The 25,969-nt window shown below is 45.9% G+C and overlaps 1 protein-coding gene across 5 annotated transcripts in view; it reads right to left on the bottom strand.

Annotated features, from left to right (window-relative positions):
• Positions 1–25,969, bottom strand: part of KIZ (kizuna centrosomal protein) — a 93,212-nt gene that overhangs the window by 6,048 nt on the left and 61,195 nt on the right. For all 5 annotated transcript variants that reach the window (XM_059892557.1, XM_059892558.1, XM_005214341.5 and 2 more), the window contains 4 exon segments: positions 21,742–21,907; positions 20,809–20,868; positions 8,834–8,938; positions 6,717–6,813 (listed from right to left, as the gene is read on the bottom strand). In XM_059892557.1, coding sequence (XP_059748540.1) covers positions 6,717–6,813; positions 8,834–8,938; positions 20,809–20,868; positions 21,742–21,907 — 428 coding nt within the window.

Genomic DNA, 25,969 nt, shown 5'->3' with positions numbered 1-25,969 from the left:
AAATCCTCACTAGTCCCCTATCTGCTGGCACCGCTACAATCTGGTCGGCCAAAGTAGCATCTCTACCTGCCTTTTAACAGCCCCCTAACTGGTGACACCACATCCACCTTGTTCCCTCCAGCCCACTTTCCACTTGGCAGTAAGAGTGAGCTTTTGAAACACAACTCTGATTACTCTGTCTCCCTGCTGAAAATGAAAATTCTTCAATGCCTTCCCACTGCTTTTGGCAAAAGAAGCCTGAACAGCACCTCCAAGGTTGATGTCTAGACTTCATTGGGCTTCCTGCTATAGCCTCCCCATCCCCTCCACCCCATCCTCCATCCCCAAGTCTTCATCAAATTTGCTCTTTCACAGCCATTTCTGTTACACACTGACATGTGACTGCCCTTAGGCTGTCAGCTCCATGAGAACATCCACTGTACCTGTTTCGGTGCCTGGTACCCAGTGTCCCGCCCTTAGCAGGTGCTCAGCAATACATGCAGAAGGAACAGGTGAGCCTCAGTAATCACAGGGCCTTGCTTAAAGGCACTTACTTGATCAACATTTGATGTTAGATTATTTAATCTGCATGTTTCTATTTTTATCTGAGTTCAGATCAGGTTGTTCAAGTGTCTACCCAGAAACATATTTCAAAACTAAACATCCGTGTTCACCAAGGAAGGTGGAAGATGCTCCTGGGTGTTTCCGACACCATTCTCACCCCTGCTGCTGCTGCTGCTTAGTCGTGACCGACTCTGTGTGACCCCACGGACTGCAGTCCACCAGGCTCCTCTGTCCATGGGATTTTCCAGGCAAGAGTACTGGAGTGGGGTGCCATTGCCTTCTCCATCTCACCCCTTAGGAGCAAGTATTTTTCCCTTTGGGAAGCCATCCCTGCAAGTCGATGTGACACTGCAATGCAAGGTTGGTTTTCATTACATGTGATTTGCAGGGTCAATATTTCTTTCTCTGGGTCACATCTAACATCTAAAGCTAAGTCAAGGCCAGTGGGGATGGTGTGAGAAATCTCCTGGGTGTAGACAGAGCCATCTTGTGCACCTATTACCGTAAGGTACCGTAAGAGAAAAACCCAAACCAAATACACTTCTGAAAGCATAAGAATACAAGAGTTCAGGTTACAGGCCATGGGCTAGGTCCCTGTGTTCCATCAGATGTAACGCATCTGGACCCCGATGGCCTGAACTTCCCCGATGGTGTGGCTGTCACACCTCCGGTTTGTGCGGCAGAGGCAGCAAAGGTGAGCTGTGGAGGGTAAACAGCGCAGGTGTGTGGTCTCTGTCAACTACTCAACTCTGGCTACAGCACGAAGACAGCCACGGGCAGTATGTGAACTAGTGGATGTGGCTGTGTTCTGATCAAACTTGATGTAGAGACGCTGAAACTTGAATTTCATATAACTTTCAGGTGTCAGGCAACATTATTCTTCTCTGGATTTTTTCCCAACTGTTAAAAAATGTAAAAGCTCTCTCAGCCTGCAGGCTGCACCCAGAACCAGACAGAGGCCCAGGGCTGGGTCCACTGAGGCCTTCATGAAGCAGGGCCATCACCTCACGCCTAGGCAGTAAACCAGGGAGTCCGCCCTCCCCGGCCCCATGGGTAACTCCTGCAGTCCAAGAGGGCAGGGTTTGTGGGTTCTTCTTTTTCCCCTAGAAGTTCACCATTGGACTGGAGGTCCTATTTCCAAACAGAGCTCTTTCAGGTCAAACACCAGGATAGCTGATTAGACTAAGGTGTGGCCGCGCCCCACCGGTCGCATTCCAACAGGACAGTGTCCCGGCAGGGTGGAACCTCCCCTTCCGCACAGGGAGCACCGTGTGCCCACCTGTCAACATTCCACCACTCAGGCTTCATCGCACGTCTTCCCTCTGTCTGTCCATCAAGCCATCTCAGTTTCCCATGTTATACATTCCCTTGCTGTTGATAAGGGATTAGGACACACGATTGGGACAACTCTCATCAAAATCACTTTTGTTCTCAGCCCTGCTACATGTAAGAAGTTAAGGTTGGCCAGGGTCTTAAACAGCAGGTCTTATTCTAAGCACAGCATCTCGTGAGCACCTAGGATGTGATCCTGCTGACACGGGTAACTAGAGAAAACAGCTGAAATTGACAGTGTCGACTGTTCACGTTAATATGAACAAAAGCTAATAATATTGCTAGAAATAGTCTACATAGTTAACATGAAAGTGAAAGTCGCTCAGTCCTGTCTGACTCTGCGACCCTGTGGACTATACAGTCCATGGAATTCTCCAGGTCAGAATACTGGAGTGGGCAGACTTTCCCTTCTCAGGGGATCTTCCCAACCCAGGGATCGAACCTACGTCTCCCACATTGCAGGCAGATTCTTTACCAGCTGAGTCACCAGAGTCAATATAGGTACAAAATGAGGTGGCAAGGACATCTGTAAGGATTCAGGTTTGTGGGGCCAGCAAATAGAGACGAAGGGAGACCTGAAAAACTCATGGGTTCCTACAGTGTGTTAGTTGCTCAGTCGTGTCCGACTCTTTGCGACCCCATGGATTTGTCCACGGGATTCTCCAGGCAAGAGTACTGGAGTGGGTTGCCATTTCCTTCTCCAAGGGATCTTCCCAACCCAGGGATCAAACCTGGGTCTCCCACGATGCAGGCAGATTCTTTACCATCTGAGCCATCGGGGAAGTTCTACGGCTCATTAAGTCACAGCAGCGACGCGCTGTGCTTATGAAGGAGTGTCAGGGCTGTCAGGTGAGCACAGGGTCCTGGGAGGCAGGCCCAGGCTTGGCGGGGTGGGGCGGGGATGGTGCAGGCCCCAGGAGCTCCTCAGAGCTGGGGGGGTTCTAATATTAGTAACACACTGACTCTCAACCTCATGGTCAGTATCATATTTTTGAAAGAAAAATGTATGTATAGCCCATTAACAAACATACCCAAGTTACTGTGGCTTTGAGGCCACGTCCATCAAGTGTGGCAGTGAGACTCCGAGGGTCCTGCCAAGAACTTGGCCTCTGGTGCTGGGGACAATGAGGAAGGGCCCCCCGTGGGAAGAGTCCTTGCAGTTCTAGGGTCTGATCAAAAGCCAGCAAAGAATAACTGACTTATGAGAAGACGTGGTCTCTAGACTCTGAATTCTGTAACTTCTAATGATCTTGATCACCGGCTAAAATCAGTTATTAAAATGTCTCACATAGCGTCTTCATCTAGAATTTTCCTCCAGACATATTTCTGGAAAAATATAAGGCAAAAAGACAATTCAGAAACAAAAAAAATTTTGCAATCAGCATGCCAACAAACCACTGTGAATCCTTGATTTTAAATTTTCGAGGTCTACTGAAGGCGGAAAGCTTTAATTAGACAAAGTCTGAGCGCCCCCTGATGGTCAACCAGGGGCCCTGCAGCAGATGCCATTTTTAGGGGTCAATTTCTTTACTCCTTCCCTTCAGCCAATCAAGCAAAGACTGTTCTTTCAGGCCATGGCGGGGTCGGGGTGGGGGTAAAGTAGGCGGGCTTATGACAAGAAACATGTGGAATCTTTAGGAAGCTGCTACTTTGGTAGAATTTAAGAAGAATGTAGATTTGCTAAGCCAGAGACACGGGGCTTTTACCCTAGAACCTCAAGGCCATCCAGGAAAACCTCGTGTTTATTATTCTGGACTACGGGTTCCTTGTGATCTTCAGATCATCCCAGGGGAAGTGGCCCCAGGGCCAGGCAAGCAGAGCCAGGACGGCCCCACTGGAGCACGGCTGCTGCCTGGCGCCCTCCACCGGCCGCTTCCGGGGCCGCAAGGCTGGCCCTGAAAGCCACCCACAGCGGGCCCTGCCAGGGTGGGGCGGCCGGGTGACTTCTGCTACCTTTTCCCCAGGCAATTATGTTACAAGCACACTTCCTTTTCTTTCGGTAAAGGTTATCTTGATCCAGGCAGTAAACTGCAGTTAACGTGGTAGGCGGTTAAAATACTCTCTTCGGTTGAATACATGGATCCGGGAGAGTGGAAACGGCTTCCTGGGGAAGGTGGGGAGAGACAATGTTTGCGGAGGAGAGGAAGCTCCGGCATGCACCCCTGAACAAAAGGGGACGAGTGGTCTTTACTCGGAGAACAGCTTCCTATTAGGACTCACTCCTTCGTACATTATGCCTTTCATCCCCACTCAACCACAAAATGATTTTGCTCAAGCAAATACAATGGGAGAAAAGATTTACACTGAAAGAATCTTTAATAATAAACTGTTGCCGATCTGCCTACTTGCCCGTGATTTATAATACAATAAACATCGGATTCTATTACGGCTCAGGCACTGAAGCCGAGGCTCGGGAAAACGGAATATGAAAGCACTGGGACCCCACCACCATCACAATGAAATGAGCAGGGATAAATGTGCTAAGAGTATCTCTTTGCATCTTTTATAGCTGGTGTGTATTAATCTGTAACGCTTATTAAGAAAGTCATTGCTATGCAAAGCAGCGCCCAATCCCTTTCTCTGGCTTTTCAACAGAGCGCACTGTTTAGCCAATAGGACGGACCCTCTGGCCCTCATTCTGCATTCATCACAGGCAACATTTGCACAATGTATCTCTCAAAGGCGGCTGAAAGGAAGGCCTTAATACTCATGTAAACAACTGCAAACCAATTACTTAATGAATCAGGCCCACACATAATGAGGTGCAGACAAAGAGCTATAAATGCATTTTTGCGCCCAAGCCGCTGCTTTAAAGTAAAATCCCTCAGCTGTAGTTTGGGCTTAACTAGCACATCATAATTATTGTCTCTAGGACATCAGAGGAAGCCATTTTTTTTTTAAAGGTCCAGCAAGGTCTTTTTTTTTTTTTTTTTTTGAGGTTGCTCATCAGCTCACTGACAAAATAGAGCAAAGAAGAATTTTTAAAAGTGCTACAGCAGCACTGCGCTGTTATGTTTATTCTCGAGTACTGGGTTTCGAGACCACTTGTAAAAGCAATAAAGCACGAGGAATGACTGCAGTAAGTGGGGTCCTTAAATGTAAGCCTCTAAGAAATTTCAGTGAGTCCAGGCACAAAGAGCGAGCCTGGGGAGGCATATGAACACCAAACCCAGCACAAGAACCAACCGTGACCAACCGTGAGCCAAACCCACACACTTCAAGCCCAGAACTTTCATCACTGGATTATTATCAAGTGTGGAGAACCAAGGGTTCTTGAAGGGCTCTTTTTTTTTTTTTCCTCCTTAAAGAGGATGATGTGATTACTTGTAACTTAGGAAATAAATTCCATGCAGAAATGACAGTAATAACAAAAGGCCCCTGCCTCAAACTGAAGGGAAAAGAAGTTTGATTTTATAATGAAATACTGATGCGAGCTGTGAAATGTCAAACGATCAGACTGAGAAAATGTTCTACAGAATCTGACTGCTTTCTGAATGTGTTTAAACATTGCCCAAAGTAGGGAATATATAAGAAAAATTTAAGAAGAATTGTTTTTTTTTAGGACCTCTAAAACAAACACTTCTAACAATCTTTAAAAACTAAAGGGATGTATTATTAAGCCAAATGGTGACATTAATCCCTAAAAACTGCCTGTAGAATTTATTATCTTTTAAAATTTCTTTCAGGAGACCTAGAACTTGAATTTATAGTAAAATCATAAAAATATACTTTAAAACTCTTCTTATCCCATAATTCATTATCTCTCACTTCCTTCAAAAACATAGATAAAAACACAGGTATTAAAAATAAGTTTCTAAAAATTAAGAGTGATTCCCTAAAATTGAACATATCAAGTTTCTAAAATCAAGAACTTAATTTCAGAAGATCAACCTCATTTAAATATATTCCAGGTCCTAAAAATACTGTAGAGTTTTCAAAACATAAATGAAAATGATTTTTTTTTCACTGTAAAAATACTACATTTCTAAACAAGTAAAGTTAATCTTATGGAATGTCAGAAATGTAAAGTTTCTGTTTTAAAATTTCACTAGGGCAAGTAATTTTTCAAATGTAACGTAATCATCTATAGGACATCTTTTAACCCCTTAAAATGTTGTTGCAAAGGCAATTGTATGTCGTTTTAAAAGATATTTAGCTCAAAGCGAAAACGTAGGTATGTCATCAGACAACTGCTTCTACTCCTACCCATAAACTCTTCCTCAGTGACTCAATGCCACTGCACAATCAGTATTTTATGTTGATTGCAAATCTAGCACACAACTGGCTTATCACTGCTCCAAAAACTACAGTTTTAAACTACAGTTTAAAAAATGTGAAAAGATAAATTCTCACGTTTGAAAATAAGCAAGAAAACATCAGAAAGGGAAATAATAGTCCAGCCCAAATACTTGGTAAAAAAAGAGGAATACAAAAACAAATATCCAACAATTGCTTGTATATATACCCGCTGTCTCCGAAAGAAGAAACAGGCCACTTTATTTAAGGCCCTGCGTTCTCTCTCTGCCCTCTCCTGACGCCCTCCATTGTGTGGTTTCTAAGCAGCCCTACTGCGAGCAGCTGTAGACGCTAATTTGTGGTTCACTGAGGTGTCAATGGAGTCTTAAACCAAGGAAACAACAGCTGCAAAACAATACTTGGCTCTGGGGCAAATATTTTCAAAGGTAGACTAAAGTTTCAACTGTCACTTCAGATAAACAAAACCCAAACCATAATGTTCCATCAAGTCACCCAACAAAATCACTTGCAGCAAGAGTTTCACCCTGGGTGGACTGACATTTCTCGTCTTGCTGGCACGATTCAGAAAGGCTCCACGACTTTACCTTGACAAAGGACTCCCTTCGCTGGATGAAAAACTCGCTTCCGAAGCGATTTTGTGAGTTGTCTTTGTCTTGAATGTCCCGCTGCCGGTTTTCAAACCTGAGAGGAGCAAGCACAAACGTGGAGAGTGAGTGTGGCCGCTGCGGTGGATGAAGAAGCCCTAACATGTTAAACAAATGTCAACAGAGAAAGAGCTGTTCACAGAATGCAAGGCGGGGAATGACAGGGAAGGAGTTCCCCTGATAACCTGCTATCACAGGTGGTTTCCTGTGATACTGACACAGAGTGAGTAGAAAGCGAAGCCACTCAAACAGCACCATTTGAAATGACCACGAGGCATGTGTGAGCAGAGTCTCCACAGTGGCCCTAAGCTCTGGACGATTCGTGTTGTTGTAACACTTGGGCAGCGACAGATCACTGAGACAGCGAGAGCTGGGAACCAGTCTCGTGCGTTAACTGGTATTCTAGATGACAGTGCCTGCCCACCCACCTTTAAGCCCTTCTGCCAGACCCTGCACTTTTCCTTCTTGCAGAGGAGAATAAACCTCTACTGAGAACACGAGATGGCTGGATGGCATCACTGACTCGATGGACGTGACTCTGGGTGAACTCCGGGAGTTGGTGATGGACAGGGAGGCCTGGCGTGCCATGGGGTCGCAAAGAGTCGGACATGACTGAGCGACTGAACTGAACTGAACTGAGAACCACTGAGGCCACTCCTTAACTATCCTGAAAAGGCTAATGGGGAACCCACACCGTCCAGCCCTTTCCCTGGAGCTGGCCGGGGTGATCCCTGACCTCTGCCTCCTGGGTGCCCTCAGCCTTGGATGCTTCTACTACCAGTTTGAGCCTGGCAGTCACCTAAGATTGTGGCTATAGGGTGCATGAGCACCTCCTCAAAAGGCGTGTGTTGTTTTCCTAACCTGTAACCTGTGTGTCTGCTCGTAACCTCTGAGGCAAAGCAGTTCTCTTAACAAAGTGCCCATGTTCAGCCCCTAGACGGTCTGCACCTGCTTAAATGAACCGGGTCTTTTCAGACAGGAGAACAAAGTGGCTTCTTGTAGAGACGGGTGTACTGACCGACACGTGACACGTCCACGATTCAATCTGTGGTGGCTCTGAGATCGGCGCGCATGCCCAGCACTGCCTGGGACCATGTCTGACATTCCCCCCGAAATGTCTGTTTGATAAAGACATCCTTGGGACAACCGGGAAATTTGAACATGGACTGGGAATTATGTGATGCTAAGAAATCATTCTTACAGGTGAAGTTCCAGTAGGCTGGTTTATATAAAAATTAGAGGGAATTCCCTGACAGTCCAGTGGTTAGGACCCCGTGCTTTCACTACCAAGGGCCCGAGTTTGATCCCTGGTCAGGAAACTAACATCCCATGAGCCATGCAGCTCGTACCCACCCCTAGCCCCCCAAATTATAAAGTCGTTAAAGTACACTTCCTTCTGCTATTAATCCATTACCTTCACAATAGGAGCTGGAGTAACTTATATTAAAAAATAAAATGTAATAAAGTAGAAACCACTGAAAAATAATAAAAATACAATAAAACATGTAAGAAAATTAAGTGAAAGTTGCTCAGTTGTGTCTGACTTTTTGCGACCCCATGAACTATACAGTCCATGGAATTCTCCAGGCCAGGATACTGGAGTGGGTAGCCTTTCCCTTCAAGAAAACTAAGGAAGACTACAATTAAAACAAAAATCCTGGATTGAAGGAACTACATTTAAGCTTAAAAATTGAGCTTTTATTGGGGTTCAGTCTTTTTACTTAAAGGAGCTCAAATCCCCCAACATTCAAACAAGGGAGACAGCCTGGATGACACACCCCACCACTGGTTAACAAACTGGAAGGTGTGAGAAGAGAGGGAGTTTGGGGTGTCTCTGATGGCACTGTCATGACACGCCAGGCAGACTCCAAGGGTCCGTAGGCTGTTGGCAGCACACATCCTGGAAGGAAGCCACTTCCAAACGCCTGCTATTCAGGACGGAGCCCTGGCTTATCCTAAGGTGGTGACAGCCTGTTACAAAGCAAACTCCAGAGAGCACACCCCTCCCTGCACAAGCCCGAGTGGTGGCTTTGGGCTCCCAGTGTCGCTTTGCTCACCTGGCGGCTGTGACGTGGGGGCTGTGGCCTCTTGGAATCCATCTCCGGCCTGGTGCGTGCTGCCCTGGAGGGCAGACTGCTTCAGCCTCTGGTAGGCTTTCGTTTCTACAGGTGAGAAAAAGGCACAGATAACAGGACACCCACAGGCATGAGAATGAAGTTGGACCCTTACCTTACATCACACACAGAAATCAACTCAGAAAAGATTAAAGACTTGAATGTAAGACCTAAAACTACTCAGCTCCGAGAAGGTAGGAGAAGAGCTCCAGAATTTGGCAGTGATTTCTTGGATACAGCACCAAAAGCACAGTCAACAAAATACAGACAAACAGGAAACAACCCACAGACCCTTTGGTCCTCTAAGTGGGGAAGACTGCTGGGAAAAGCACTATAGAGAAGTCCCGTGAAGGACCTGAGTGATGCAGGCTTTCCCGCTGCCTCAGGTCTCAAGGCCTCGTGGGTGAAGTGGAGAAAGGAGACTTAAGAGTTTCAGCAGTGACACAGCAAAACGGCCCCCATGCTCCCCACAGGGCCACAAACTACGGGGGTTGCCATGGGCTGCATTCCTGCTCCTGCTGGTTGTTTAAGAACTGAACCACGAGGCCCTTGTTACTGGTTAAAAATTACCGAAAGGAGAAAAAACATAACTTACCTACTCAGAATCACTCGAGATAAAAAACAATCATTTAAAATGAGCATCCTATTTTGGAGTAGTAAATGCTATCTAATTTAAAAAAGTACAGATCAGGGATTCTATTTTGAAAATAATAAATTCTAAGGAAACTTTTTAAAAAATAAAAACATTGCTGGGTTGTGAAATCAGTGCACACTGGAACGTGTATTCTGAAAACTTTACTAAAGAAAACAGCAGACGCAGCACATGCAGAAGGGGAAAGTAAGTAAGTGTGTGTGTGTGTGTGTGTGTGTGTGTGTATAGAAGTGACCTGGCCCATTGTCCCAGGGCAACTCAGACAGGAGTGCATCGTAATACTCTGATTGATTCTAACGTTCTTGTCACTTCAGAGTCCCTGTAAGGCAACCTGGGGCACGGGTAAGGTGTTAACGAAGTCAAAGGTGGGGTGTCTGATTTCTGAACAGGTAAAGAATCACTGTAAATGAGATGAACATGCAGTTGTGAAGATCAACCAAAAAGTTTTTCAGCTTTTATGATACAAGTCCAGACTTTAATGACCATGTGCTATTTCTGCATTCATTTAAACTTATTTGGGCATGGCAAAGAGAGCAAAGATGGAAAGAATTTTTTTTAAAGAGAAAGAAAGAAGAAGGAAGAAAGAGAAGAGAGCAGCCTCTGGGTGAACAAAGGCCCCTGGTGGCTGGAGCTGGAAGCTGGGCTCGTCTGTCTACCGTCTGAAGGGAATCGTTTCACTCCAGCGAGCCGGCTCTCAGGTTTCTCAGAAATCAAGAACACATGTTATTTATCTTCCAGAGAGAATTTTTGTGCAAAACTTCATGTTACTTGTTGCGAGGTGATTTCAGACTGGCGGGTGGGGTGGGGATTAAGCATTCTGTCCAAATATGAGACAGAATGGATCTCCTTGCTTGCCTGAGCCTGGGAGGGAGGGCTGGGCAGTGAGCAGCCTCGGTGCAGGGACCATCCTAGCGCCTGGAAATCAGGGGCCATGGTCACACGCCCCACATCTCCCTCGGGTGCTTGCTGCCTGTCCTACGGGGAGGACTCCAGAATCTCTCCCTGAGCTGTGTCCACTGTCCACATACAGTGGTTTGAAGGGAGAAAGCTAACGTTTCCCACCCATTCAGCCTGAGCCTGCCTCCTTCCTAACCCAGCTCCTCCTTGGCATTTGATCCTTAGACCTCCTGGGGTCCTTCTCCGAGCAGAGTCACTGGTGGCCCCTGGACAGTTTTTATCTGGGATGTGGCAGCCTGGACCTGAGTAATACAGGGTTGGCAAAGCTAGCTGAGGGCCTCCGGGGGCACTGCCTGCCCTTACTTCTGGTGAAAGCTTCTGTAAATGGTTTCAGGGCAGAGGGAGATTTAAAGGTGAAAGGATTAGCTGCACTCACTGGAGGAACAGACACTAACTGAGGCAGGACCAGCGCCCCCAAAGCAGCTGGAGGGGCTGGAGCAGCGCTCAGGACGCCAGTCCTTCTCCCCTCACTCTTTAGTCAGAAGAGCTGCATAAAACAGCAGCCCAAGCACTGAGAGATGACCCAGAAAGGAAAAACAGAATCAAGGTTTGGTTTTAAAAAAAATGACCAGGAGAGGCTGAAGGCTATGCAGCCTGTAGAAATAAAGGCTGAGAAGTTTCAGCACCTGGATCACAGATTCTGCCACAGACAGCAAGGACGGGGCAGGGTATACGTGCAGATTCTTGGGGGCCGGGCAGGACCACACATGTGACTCTGGCCAGACAACGGAGGAGGGAGGTTGGGTCCTGTGGCTGCAGGGCAGCAAGGGGACAGGAGGGGATTTGCGTCCTGTCTTGGGGGGGCAGACAGCTGTCTTGTGGCCACAGACGACAGCTTCCAGGTGAGAAAATGGGCCTAGTCTTGCCAGATTTCTGCCTTAAGAAAATTAAAACACTGCCCAGGCCACTTAGAACATACCTGCAACCCTGAAACCAGAGGGCAGGGAGAGTTTCTTTGTTCACTGAATGAGGCACAAGCACCCCTAGAGACAAACCTCAGCCATGGGACACAAGCTGGATGTCAGGGCCAGCTTTCCCTGCTGAAGGACCCAGCAGAGCCCACAACACAGCAGCAGGGAGGCTGCAGCAGTCCCCTGGGAATTTCGAAGGAGCTGCCCATATCAAACAAACCAGATTTCAGAATCCTTGGAAGCAAGAGGACAATTTTTGCTAGTGGTGCTCAAACAATTCAGACCCTCTTCTGGAAGAGCCTAGAAGACCTGGCCAGGATTTAAACATAATAAGGCAAAGCTACAGACTTGAATTTGTGGCAATCCAAGTCCAGATTTTTCTGGAAGAAGGCAGTGAAGAATCAATCAGTTGAAGGCTGCACACTGCAGCCGTGCATATTCAGTTATTAAATGAATGAGTGAGCAGATGCAGGAAAGGGAATAAAGCTGGAGGTTCCAGCTGGCCTGTTATGAATAAGGTTGCGACAAGGGTCGCAAAGACAAAGGTGCAAAGACCTGAGACCTGAGTCTTCACCACTGCACGGACCCTGTAAGCCTACAAATTTGAGGACTGGGTGGCCCCTTAAGGCTTCACTTTGTAGCCTGTGACTCCCAACTCCACAGAGATACTTCTTCCCGTCAGTAATATCAAACTCTCAAAAAATATTGAGTAGTGCAAACAGTTATATAAAACAACTATTTCTAAAAACACAATATGCTCGGATACACACAGAAATAGCATACATGCAAGCACAAACGTGCAGCTGTGAGTTGCTCAGTCAGGCTTCTCTCATATACTCAAAGTTGTGTTGAGATGGGGAGTTTCAAAAGTAGAAAATATTGCAGCTTAAAATACAAAATAAGGCAAGGGGTCCAGGGGGTTAATATCTATCCCTGGCTATCAATTCCAGGCTGATGACACAAGATAAAATTATTTTTCCCTACTTGGTCACACAAGCTGGCTGAACCCAATCATCTATCTTCTTGCAAAGTGGTGAAGGATCCCTGAGATTGTTTTCTTTTTCCTTTTTGATATTCATTTTGTGTCTAGAAAATGGGAACCAAGAAAGAAAATGAAAATGTGCTGAATAAAGGGAGGCAGGAGAGAGATGGCGCTGAGGAAGAGAGAAAAAGCCCCAACTTCTTATCTTTCGTTCTCTTTTATATGCAAATGTACACCTGCTAAAATACTTTTAAATCTACAAATAAAAAGAAAAGGAAAATATCTGATGAACAAGTGCCTTTAACAACCCATTACAAGAGCCAGATAAACACTTGGTCCCCCAGCCTCTGAGGGGTGTCTCCAAGGCAGAGGGTCGGCCTGGCTTTCCAGGAAATCCCTGGTGAAGAAAGAGCTGGGTCCAGAGAGGGAATAACAAAAGGAGATGCGAACAATGCTATTAGCTCAGCGAGAAGAGCGACCTTGAACCGAGAAAGAACCGGGCATCTCTGAGCCAGGGAGGATAATTGCGATTCCTGCAGGAAGCATGCAGAAATTCTAAACTTAAATTCAAAAAATATTTTATGTCCCTGGGTTTCCCAGTGCTGTTGCTTTTCATGTGTTTCTGCATCCAGGCCGACTTTTTATTCACATAGCGCTAGATGCAGCAAACCCAGCTGTTTTTGCTAAATAAGACAAAAATTGTGGGATGGAATACTAAAATTAATTCTAAAGGTAAACATTATTACTGAAAACCCAGAAATCACTTGTCTAGTAATCTCAAATTAAAACAAGAAAATATTAAGGATAAGGGTGCTTTCACAATTCTGAAAATACAGAAAACTCATCTATATTTAAGGATTAAAAAAAACAACAGAACACCACCTGTCTATGTGAACGTAAGGTACACAGGTTGGCTCCATAACCAAAATCACTTGTCCTATGTAGACTGCCACGCCGCCAGCAGTCCTGGGCCAGGGGACCTCTCAACCCGGGCTTCTTCTCTGTTCTCGCACGAGATGGCTGATGCTCAGAGAAGGGAAAAGCTCCTCCTTCCAACCAGTTGCCTACAGATGCTTCAGAAAAGAGGTGTTTCCATCACATCCTGAATTTCTATGGGACAATTCAATGGTTACACCTGAAAATAAGTGCCAGGCTGGTAACTGACCTTTAGTGAATGTTTAAAAACCGAACTGAAACCGTTTTGCTGATGCTACTTCACACAATAATTCATAATCACAGTGCCAGCCACGTAACACTGCTCAGTCACGGGAGGTGAATTTTCAACTCTTGAGGTCATGGAATATTTAACTTTTGAGTCATTTTGATCAGGAAGTTATATCTTACTGGCATAATTAATAGTCCTTAAAAACAATATTTTTAGTCATTTGCACTCAGTGATTTATAAGATGAGAAGAGTTGGAATGAAGACTCTTTATTATCCTAATATCATGATATTATAATATCAGCATTATCATCATCTAGAGTTGGGCCAGGAGCGATCATGTAGGTGATGACCCAGAGGCGACAATGTAAACTAGGATGAAGTCCCTCCCCTGCCAGGCTGAATAGTGCTCCTCCCAAATTCACATCCACCCAGTACCTCAGAAGGGGACCTGCTCTGTGAACAGCATCTGTGCCGATGCACTCGGTGAAGTATCTCAGGATGAACTCATCCTGGATTCACTCTGGACACTGACTCTGCTGACTGGGAGGGCACTTCCCACTGGGAAGAGGACACAGAAGCCCAGACACAGAGACGGCAGTGACACGAGGCTGGAGGCAGAGACCGGGGTTGTGCCATCACAGACCTGAGGCTGCAGCAGGCCTGGAAGGATGCTCCCGGCGCCTTCACAGGGCACTGCTGCCACTTTGATTTTGGACTTCTAGCACCCACAGCTGTGAGAGCAAACAGGTCTGTGGTTCTCAGTCTGTGATGCTTTGTCACAGCAGCCTTTGGAAAGTCACACCCTCCCTGAGCCCTGACTGCATCGAAGCATCTAGAGCCTGACCTCCCCCTCTTTCCACTGGGGTCTCTTGCATAAAAGAAGTGTGGTTCACAGGATAACCTACAAGGAGGGTTCAGCTCTGAGGCTCCCTGCTCCATGGTTCTCAGGCTTAGGGAGTTGCCTGGTGTGTTACATACAGACTGATGCCTGGGCTCACACCTGGAGGTCCTGGGGTACCCAGTTCAGGATGTGGCTGGTGCACGGGTTGGTCCACGTGGGATTCTGCTGGCAGCCTCTGAGCAGAATTTCTCAGGCACTTCTGAGTTCATTCTTGGGAATGTATCCGCTTAGGAGCTCTTCCAGAAGGTGCCCTCCATTCCTCCACAGCCACAGTAAATGGGTGCTGCCAGCCTGCAGCATATGAAGTGAGGAGTTCTCTGCTTTCATGAGCAGCAGGCCCCATGGTGAAGCCATGGCAGCCTGACTCCTACCACAGACACAGGGCCACCTGGGCAGGGCCAGGGCCAACCCAGCAGCAGACAGTGCTTTCCTGGCTGCCCCAGGCATGGCATCTGGACCTGACTAGGCATCTCCAGGACAGAACAGGTGCGGTGCAGACTCAAGACAGGCTCCGGAGTGCAAGCGCTTTGCCATTCGCCTTCACAGTCCTGTCGTCACTGCAGTTTTCTCTCCCAGGATATCCCAGGATAGATCCAGTCTCCTGTGACGATGTGGCCATCGTCCATTTCCAGCCTTCTCCCATTCTGTGGTAAAGCTCGAGCAATGATGCTTGGGGAAGCCCTGCCCAGTGTCTGACAGCACCCTTCAAACCTAGGCTGACCTCCCACAGAGCTTCTAAAGGGACGGACCACAGACTGACCTGGAATATTTCAGCTTGCCAAAGAATATCAGTGAGAAATGGCACAGTCAGGCAACCACTTTCAACACAGCTTGACCAAGAGAATTGGTGTCAAAAGAATGAGAGGCTGAATGGACATTCTTAGAGGCTTAATCCTCTTGAGATAAAAGCTGAGAGCCCTTTTCACATGGAGCTTAAGGAGATGAGTTTTGCCAGGATGGGCACGTGGGTGGGAAAAGTACTGGTGGAGTGACTGATGGAAAGAGACGGTGTGATGGCCTGAATCAACAAGCACTTAAAGGAACTCCTTTACATTCTCATTTTCATTCATTTATTTGACAAAATGAGTGCCCACTGTGTGCCAGATATTGTGTCAGGGGCTCTGTTTTCTCTGACACTTAGCATAAGCTGCATCATTTACTAAATTAAAAGTCACCAAATTCTCAAGGTAAATTGAGTATAAATACCACTAAAATTACCAATGGGGGAAACTTCCCTTTGGGGGTGCGAGTGGTTCAGAGGAAGACTTTCTTCATCTAGACAAGCATGGCTTCATTCCTGGCCTAAGTGCTCCAGGGAGATACTTCCCTGATGGTCCTGTACTTCTTGTGGTCTCAGGCTCACCTAGGGGTACAGGCTAACCCTGCTTTACAAGGGCCACCCCGGGACTGTCTGCACTCAGAAATCCTCGCAAGTTGCCCACCTCTCCAGGCTTTGTTCTTCATCGCTCTCAAGAGCATCCTTTCAGGGCTCATCTTTTGTTAAGTTACAAGCTGGTATTTTAACTGATCCAGACGCCCTGAGGCAGGTGCCTCTCTTATACAACAAGAGAGGCTGGCTGGTGAGATGGATGGACTTTTGGGCTTAAATACTTAAGTCTGAGTGGCTATATGGCCCTGGGCTCCAAAATCACTACAGATGGTGACTGCAGCCATGAAATTAAAAGATGCTTACTCCTTGGAAGGAAAGTTATGACCAACCTAGATAGAATATTCAAAGGCAGAGACATTACTTTGCCAACAAAGGTTCGTCTAGTCAAGGCTATGGTTTTTCCTGTGGTCATGTACGGATGTGAGAGTTGGATCGTGAAGAAGGCTGAGCGCCGAAGAATTGATGCTTTTGAACTGTGGTGTTGGAGAAGACTCCTGAGAGTCCCTTGGACTGCAAGGAGATCCAACCAGTCCATTCTGAAGGAGATCAGCCCTAGGATTTCTTTGGAAGGAATGATACTAAAGCTGAAACTCCAGTACTTTGGCCACCTCATGCGAAGAGTTGACTCATTGGAAAAGACTCTGATGCTGGGAGGGATTGGGGGCAGGAGGAGAAGGGGACGACAGAGGATGAGATGGCTGGATGGCATCACTGACTCGATGGACGTGAGTCTGAGTGAACTCCGGGAGTTGGTGATGGACAGGGAGGCCTGGCGTGCTGTGATTCATGGGGTCGAAAAGAGTCGGACACGACTGAGCGACTGATCTGATCTGATCTGATGGCCCTGAAAAGGACTCTCAATCTTTCCAAGTTTGCTGGGCCATCTGGAGAACTGTCTGTGTTCCTCCAGGGTTGCTATGACGGTTAGAGATGTTAGAGGCTTAGGAGGGTGAGGACCCAGTCTCTGGCTGTCTCTGGCCATCCCTGGATTCAGCCGAAGTAGAGGTGTGACATATATGCAGATTATATACTATTCTTGTATAAAGAAACCCACACACTCATAGATAATCCCCTTAACCTTTGATTTCAACCTGGAATCTTTAAGGTGAACAACTATACTAATGAAAGGGGTGGACTGTGTTAGCAAGCAGATCAAAGGTTCGCTCTTGTTCATCCGTGGTTCACGGATGGATGTCTCTTCCAAGTCCTCAGCAGGTGCCTGTGCTATGTGAGCAGCCAAGGGTCTGTGTTCTCTGGGTGCAGCTCTGTACCAGCTCCTAGCTCCCCAGGGGAGCTGCCTGGCCCCCACCACGAGGCACCCACCACACACCATACAGGAACATGGGGCCCTCACCAGCGAGGTCGCCAGGAGCCCTTGCAGCTGCCGTTTGGGCCTCTTCTTGGACGGTTTCTTCATGAATATAATGAGAAGTTCCCAAAGTCCGTGAAGCTCTCTTCAAGATTCCTCTCTGATGAGGTAATGTCCTTTGGATTCAAATCTTCATTTGCCTTCTGATGTGGAAACTTCTGGCAGAAATGGATTCAGTGGGAGATGCTGTCCATGAGGACCCGTGTCAGCGCAGGGCTGGGCGGTTGCGAGTAGCTACTGTATCTCCAGGAAAGCGAGCTGCTGTCAGGATCCCAGGCCGGAGGTGCCCGGGTGCCCCTCTGGGACCATCTCATGGTTACTCCCTTTGTGGCACCGTGCAAGCCCTCCCACTTCTCCCCTCTGGGTTTCACACGTGAGGTTCCTTTTAACTAGATGCACAGGGATGAAAATGGTACGGCCAGTGGGGCCGGTGCAGAAGACCAACATAAGATGCACACAAAGATCGACGTAAACCACAGCTGACGTGGGCTGCGTGTCCAGTACAGGCTTAGTGCCTTTACACTCCCGACCTCACCTCACACACCATCTGGCTGGGCAGGAGGTCTGCTTTCCCAGGTCAGAGGCTCAGTGGGTGAAGAAACAGAACAGGAAGTAAAGAGCTGGTGACAGCAATGGCTGATGCCAAAGACTACCACATTTTCTTAACCCTCCGAGGGCAGCCTTGAAAATGTTCCTTTTCTTTGGAATATTCTAGAAGGACTGCAGCCTGTACAGATGGGGAAGCCTCAACAGAACTATTACAAAGGGGGAGGATTCTGTCTTAATTCATACACCTGCCTTACTTTGTTGCTGCTCAGTCTGACTCTTTGTGACTCTGTGGACTGCAGCATGCCAGGCCTCCCTGTCCCTCACTATCTCCTGCAGTTTGCTCAAGTTCATGTCCATTGTGCCAGCGATGTTATCTAACCATCTTAACCTCTGTCACCCCCTTCTTCTTTTGCCTTTAATCTTTCCAAGCACTAGGGTTTTTTTCAGTGAGTTGGCTCTTCGCATCAGGTGGCCAAAGTACGGGAGCTTCAGCTTCACTATCAGTCCTTCCAATGCCTTACTTTACCAAAGGCCAATCTCCAAATAATCATGGCAAGACACAAACATTAATGAAGAGATCAAGATCAAGAACTCAGAGATCAAAGCAGCTGTAACGATAGATACAACCACAGCAGAGCAGAGCTGAGGCGCCCAAGGCCTCTGGCAGGCACGTGCTGGGAGCTGCCAAGGAGGGGGTGGTGGTGGCTGGGGCAGAACCACGATGTTCCCACTAAGAAGATGCTTTGGACAGCTTTTTCACATTTTCCTGGTTATGTTATGTCTATTTCTTTGGCCTATAATAGGCACAAAGAAATTTTTTTTTTTTTTTTTTTAGCTGCCAACTAGTGACAGATCTGGAGAAGGCAATGGCAACCCACTCCAGTACTCTTGCCTGGAAAATCCCATGGACGGAGGAACCTGGTAGGCTGCAGTCCATGGGGTCGCAAAGAGTTGGACACGACTGAGCAACTTCACTTTCACTTTTCACTTTCATGCATTGGAGAAGGAAATGGCAACCCACTCCAGTGTTCTTGCCTGGAGAATCCCAGGGACGGGGGAGCCTGGTGGGCTGCAGTCCATGGGGTGGCACAGTCGGACACGACTGAAGTGATTTAGCAGCAGCAGCAGTGACAGATCAATGACAGATTGTTGGAATTATAATTTAATTAAAAAAAATCTTCACGGAAAATAACCTGTATTACTTTGAGGCACATCATACCTCTTCTTGCGTGAAGAGAAGAAAGATTTGAACCACTGATACTTAACTACCTCCTCTCTTACTAGGAAATTCTGAGATATACAGAGGACACACTGGAAGTTACGGGGGTGGGGCTAAGTGACACGGGTGATGGGGTGAAAGGGCGCAGACTTCTGGTTATAAAGTCAGTAAGTCCCGGGGACTGAATGCACAGCGAGGGGACTAGAGCTAACACCGCAGGACTGTCTACCTAAACACTGATGAGATAGGAAACCTTAAAAGTTCTCAGTAAAAGAAAGAAAACCTGTAACTACATGTGGTGACGGACACTAGCGAGGCTGACTGTGCCCAACATCCTGCAGTGTCTACGCACAGTGACTCATCACGCTGCCACCTGACACGGTATAATGTCCCATGCCAGCTCGCCCTAAGTTAAAAAGTCCTCTGGGAAAATCACACCTGTACTAATGTGGGAATACCGACTCACCACAGGGGGGTCTGGAAAGAGTGCTGAGCAGACAGGGATCGATAGGAGACAAGGGGACTTCCTGGTTCCCCAGGGTTCCCCAACAAGCCCTTGTGATTTGAACTGAAGCAAATTCAGAGGTCGTTAGATATCCTGTACTCAAAGGCAGATACAAAAGAAAAGCACCCAAATGACCTTCTGGATGTCTGTAGTTTGGGAACATCTACACTTTTATTAATTTTACTAATAAAAAAACAAACAGGGGACTCTATCAGAGTTTTCTCAAAATGAAGAATAAAAATCCAATAAACATACCACTGGGAAAATATTTCAAGGAAAAGAAAACCTCTGTATTTTGGAGTGAAATATTATCTGATGCAGAACATATACAATAATTGCTCCACTATAAACTCCTTTTTCAAAATCGGAGTTCATTGCAGACACATGGGTTCAGAATTCATCATCAGGCCATGAATCGTACTGCCATAAAAGAAACTGTTCTCTTTGCTGATAAACAACAAAACTAACTCATATGCAGATGCATGCCTCAGTATCTCGGTGCAATGGTGTATTTACTTGTATAAATATTTAAAGTCAGACCTTTGAATTTATAATGAAGTAGCACACCACTTTACAAAATAAGGTACTAGTAAATTTAGATGTATGACAAATAGAATTCTGATCAGAATACTAATTGCTGCTGTTGATATTCTAAAACTAAAAAAAGTAATGACATTCAGATTTCATCTAAACAAGCCGAATACATGAGCAGAAACCTTAACATATCTTAACGAAACCTTATTGCTAAAATTTGTAATTGATCAGATGGGCTTTGTAACTGAGACACAAGCAAGCTTCCTGTCTGGCACATTTTTTCCTGCTCTTTTTTTTTTTTTTTTTTAATAATGATACAGTCAATTATTATAAGAAAGAATAGAGGAAATCAGACACATCTGTAGTTGGCCATATAATGACTGGTGTCCCCATGGGGACTTGCCTTTACACACAGAGGCAGGCGCTGAAAGGCTCATGGGGGTGGGACACGCTCAAGCACAAATGTGCAACAATTCTGAAGGACTCAGCAGACCTGAGTATTTTCCACCTCTGTTTGTGTTAACCTAAGGTCACCACTCCGGGAGTTGGTGATGGACAGGGAGGCCTGGCGTGCTGCGATTCATGGGGTCGCAAAGAGTCGGACACAACTAAGCGACTGATCTGATCTGATCTGAAGGTCACCACACTCTCAGGTTGGAGCTCCTGCTCCAGCACATGGTCACTGAATCTGCCTGCTCTTGGCGGAGTCCATGAACACAAACCTAAACTGTTCTGCTTACAGAAGAAAGTAAAATCCCAGGTCCTCAGGCAGCCGTCAACTTACCTGTGATGGGCATCCTCGCTGCCATGCTTTCTTCTGTGCTCTCTTCTCTGCTCTCGTCTTCTAAAAATGGAACAAGTGATAATAACAATGTATTTCAAGGTTATACTGACAGAACCGGCCTTTGTTTGGTTTTTTAGTTGCGATTCCTTTTAACTGCACTGCTCCCTACCTTTTCTTTTTGGTTAGTTTGTTTCTTGTCTGAAATACACTGTGCCTAGAAGAAAGCCTATTCAAAAGCTAAGATATCTCTATGCTGCTTTCATGCAAAATAGTTTAGCCTGACATTGATCATATTTGGGTGGGGCTTAACATACGTGGGCCTCAGGTATAGCACATGTCATCAACTTCTGACCTCATCCCAGGCAGCTCACGTCCCGGACAGCTGACAGTGGTTTCCTGACACATCTTACCAGTAACACTAAAATAATCACCATTTCTAGAGACTAAAAATTGGTAATAAAATTGGGGGGGGTCATAAATTCATGGATTCCTAATCATTTGTTTAGACTTTTATAAGGCTGTATTATAATTTAAAAGAATATTTATTGATTATGAGTAAATTCTATTAAGTGATATAAAAAACTTCAAAGTACTTCATGGAATTCATTTTAATGGAATCATCTCCATCTTTACGGGATGATCAAAAAAGTACCTAATGTCAGGTGTTAATTCTGTTAATATTTCATAGCTTTATAAAAACTAGTTCCATTGGAAATTTAGCAGAACTGAAGACCTACAATTAGGTTTCCCATTCTTCTTGGATTTCAGGTATTTTCCTGAAGTGGAAGGTGGTATAAAACGAGTAACGTATCACACATACTGAATCACAGGCATTGCTTAGCAGCTTTATTTTATGGGCACACTTTGAGAAAGAGGGTGGCACGCTGATTCTGAGTGCAGTTCTGCTGTGGATGAACCCTTAACAATAGCTACCTTGTTCCCTTGTAGTAACACCTTTGGGCCACAGAGTGGGTTTTCCATTCCTTATTCCACTTTCATCACTAGGAGTAGATGGCAAACTACAAGATGACTTGCTGCTGTGAACAGCCAACCTGTTGTCATGCTCTTCTGCGAGATCTTTTTTCAATAACGCAGTTGCCTATAGGGTTTAAAAGCACGCACAAAAAATTAACAAACTGTGGTCACACTCCCCTTGGTCTCAGAGATCAGCCTTCAAATGTTATTTTACGTCAAGCTTTACTTGAGATTTGTCTCCTGACATTTAAACTACATGAAAATGTCAACTCCTCCAGCTCAACTCCAGAAAAATAAATGACCCAATCAAAAAATGGGCCAAAGAACTAAATAGACATTTCTCCAAAGAAGACATACAGATGGCTAACAAACACATGAAAGGATGCTCAACATCACTCATTATCAGAGAAATGCAAATCAACACCACTATGAGGTACCATTTCACACCAGTCAGAATGGCTGTGATCCAAAAGTCTACAAATAATAAATGTTGGAGAGGGTGTGGAGGAAAGGGAACCCTCTTACACTGTTGGTGGGAATGCAAACTAGTACAGCCACTATGGAGAACAGTGTGGAGATTCCTTAAAAAACTGGAAATAGAACTGCCTTATGATCCAGCAATCCCACTGCTGGGCATACACACTGAGGAAACCAGAAGGGAAAGAGACACGTGTACCCCAATGTTCATCGCAGCACTGTTTATAATAGCCAGGACATGGAAGCAACCTAGATGTCCATCAGCAGATGAATGGATAAGAAAGCTGGAGTATTACTCAGCCATTAAAAAGAATACATTTGAATCAGTTCTAATGAGGTGGATGAAACTGGAGCCTATTATACAGAGTGAAGTAAGCCAGAAGGAAAAACACCAATACAGTATACTAACGCATATATATGGAATTTAGAAAGATGATAACAATAACCCTGTGTACGAGACAGCAAAAGTGACGCTGATGTATGGAACAGTCTTATGGACTCTGTGGGAGAGGGAGAGGGTGGGAAGATTTGGGAGAATGGCATTGAAACATGTAAAATATCATGTATGAAACGAGATGCCAGTCCAGGTTCAATGCACGATACTGGATGCTTGGGGCTAGTGCACTGGGACGACCCAGAGGGATGGTATGGGGAGGGAGGAGGGAGGAGGGTTCAGGATGGGGAGCACATGTATACCTGTGATGGATTCATTTTGATATTTGGCAAAACTAATACAATTATGTAAAGTTTAAAAATAAAATAAAATTTAAAAAAAGAAAATGTCTTCAAGATAAAGTAACACTAGGCTATTTTCCAGCAGAATTTAATTCTTCACGATAATTTACACTCACAAGGAGATGTTTTCTGTGGACTGTAGTGTGGTATCTTTTTACTTGGGAAGGATGTGTGTGAGCCATGACTAACTCTGTTAACCCAGGTGGTACATCCCAGATCCATTCTCTCATGGCCTGAATTCTGTCTTTCAGGCACGTGAGACAGAATTGGTTTGGCTTGAGGAGATTTGGAAAAATGTGACCTTACAGTATCCTCATTCTTCAAATGACCCCTGAACTTTCTCCAAAAGGAGGACGGTGGAAGGACTTAGGGGCTGAGGAGGGTACACTGAAGCAAAGAGAGACCTGACCTCGCTGGAAACCATAACCTTCAGTCAAGGATACGGATACTCTGCACTTTGCCACCAAGTCGGCCAGGGAGCTCAGGAAACTCAGTGGCCATGCAGCCTGTCTGCTTCCTCCAGGCACAGAACGGTCTTACCTGTGCCACTCCAAGTGTCCTGGGCAGGGAGGTGGGTGGAGATCTGATCACAGCCAATGTGAGACATAGAGAAAATGTGGCAATTAACAGGATAGGTTAATAGCTGTGACACTTCACATCTGGGTCAGCATTCTTCTCTTAAGAATTAAAAATACACTGGTGACCAGAGCTGAACAATCAACACAATGTCACCGTCTGGCTGCCAAGGCACATGTCTCCCTCTCCCCCATTTGGAGTGGAAGACTGCTTAGTGGTGCCGACCTCTCCCTGGGACATGATGGCAGCAGTAAACCTACCGTGTGGGGAATGGACCTGAGACCCTGCAAGTGAATGTGAAGGGGAGCTGGGCACAGCCTCTCCGGCCATCTTCTATCCAAGCGTGAAGTGGTAACAAGGTTAGTGTCAAGTGAACAAAGGGGAAGATTCTACTCTTTGCTTGTCATCGTGAAAGGACATGACACTTTGACAGGGAGAATCATTGAGGCGGAAGCTCAACGACTCAGCCTGGTGAGTTTGGCCAAGGCCACTGTTATTGGCCTGGACATCCCAGCAAGGTGCTTGCCTTTGGCTTTCCCCTCATTTCGAGATCTCCACCCATCCTGATCTAATCGAATCTGTTCCTGTAGAGAGCGGGAGCCTCCTCTGTGCACCCAATAATCCTGGCTATTTGGAAAGCATTTCCAAAGATGAACAAAAAGAATTGGCCTAGTCTCTGCAGTTAAAGCTGTAATTTCCTTTTCCTGATATTTAAAATAATCCAAACATTATGACAGGGCCTCAAATATGTATTTCTTATTTGTATTATCATGAGACTTACCTGGTGGCTCAGATGGTAAAGCGTCTGCCTACAATGCAGGAGACCTGGGTTCAACCCCTGGGTCGGGAAGATGCCATGGAGAAGGAAATGGAAACCCACTCCAGTACTCTTGACTGGAAGATCCCATGGACAGAGGAGCCCGGTAGGTTACAGTGCATGGGGTCGCAAAGAGTCAGACACGACTGAGCGACTTCACCTAAAGCACCTTTGTATTATCTCATACAATAGCTGTAAGTGATAATTTCTTAGCATGACTTCACAATAGCCACCGTCTGAACCCATGGTTTAAGAATAAAGTTGTTAAAAGCCTGTTGAGGGTTTCTACACTTTCTACTGTGCAATGTGCAAACAGAGGAGACTGTCCTGGATGGTCAGTGACTCAGACAACTTCTCACTAGTCCCTGGTGATGACACATAAGCTATCTGTTTTACACGTCCCTTTCCTACAAGAACTTCTTTTGTTTCAACTGGGTTCCACCTGGGCTTCAAAAGAACATAGACTAAAGTATTATAGCTACAAACGTCTTTCTAACAACCCCTTGTAAGCTTGGTGAGAGTACCACCAATGCCATCATCTCTACCTGGAGCCCTTTTTTAAAATTTTTACCATGGTAAGTGTTGGGCATTCTACAGGTTTCATTTATTTTGTATATTTTATCCCATTTATCGTTACCTACTTAATACTCATATCTCTGGGATTTCTCTTAGCTTTTTGATAGGAACATTAAAGATAATTCTAGAGGTAACTCCTCAGAGATAAGTACTTTATATCTATACGGGTTTTGATGGATGGTCAAATCACAGCATGAGAATGGTTGATCTGATTCTGCTGGACCATGAGGCCAACAGAGAGGGCAGCAAATCTGCCCAGTGGGTCATCTGCAGAGGAATTCACAAGATAAGTCCCTCACAGGGAAGGAATCATGACAAGTTGGGATAGAAACAAAAGTCAGCCTCAGCTAAGGATGGGTCAGAAGGTCCATTCAAAGGATCAGTCAAAAACAACTTATGCAGAATCATAAAGAACACCTGTGATACCTACTCAAGATGTGTGCAGATCTTTGAAAGGGTGCATTTCTAAGAAGGCCCCAGACGGAAGGAGTTTGCAGAGTGACGCTGACAACATGAACCCATACCTGCAAAGGAACCAAATCCCAGAGCAAGCTGCCATGCATGTGCCACCTGGGACTGAAGGGCTCTGCAAAGTGGGACCTTCTATCTGAAAAATTCACCAAAGATGGACCTTCTGATGGTGTTTATGAATGGCCCATGCTTGGGTTCCATCTGATCCGTTAGGCAATAAAGGCTTTTTCTCCTCTCATACATTTGGAGCCAGTCTGGTACAGTGAGGAGGGGTGGGGTGGGGGGCTGGATACTGTTTCATGGTTTTCAGCAGTCTGCAGCCTAAGTCAATATCAACAAACTAGTTCCTCAATGTTCTAACCTTCCCAGGAGCCAGGAGAAAGCACTTAGAAATTCAATGCCAAAGTATACACTATCTGCAGGATGAGTGAGGAAGACATCTCCATATTTCAGATCTCATGGAACATAAACCATCCTATGAATTACATTCAGCAGGACACCTAGAGTTAACTGCCTCGATTTCTCTAGGATTTT

The sequence above is a fragment of the Bos taurus genome, chromosome 13 (genome assembly GCF_002263795.3).
Source record: "Bos taurus isolate L1 Dominette 01449 registration number 42190680 breed Hereford chromosome 13, ARS-UCD2.0, whole genome shotgun sequence".
NCBI classification, from domain to species: Eukaryota; Metazoa; Chordata; class Mammalia; order Artiodactyla; family Bovidae; genus Bos; species Bos taurus.
This window is presented reverse-complemented; position numbering and strand designations above follow the sequence as displayed.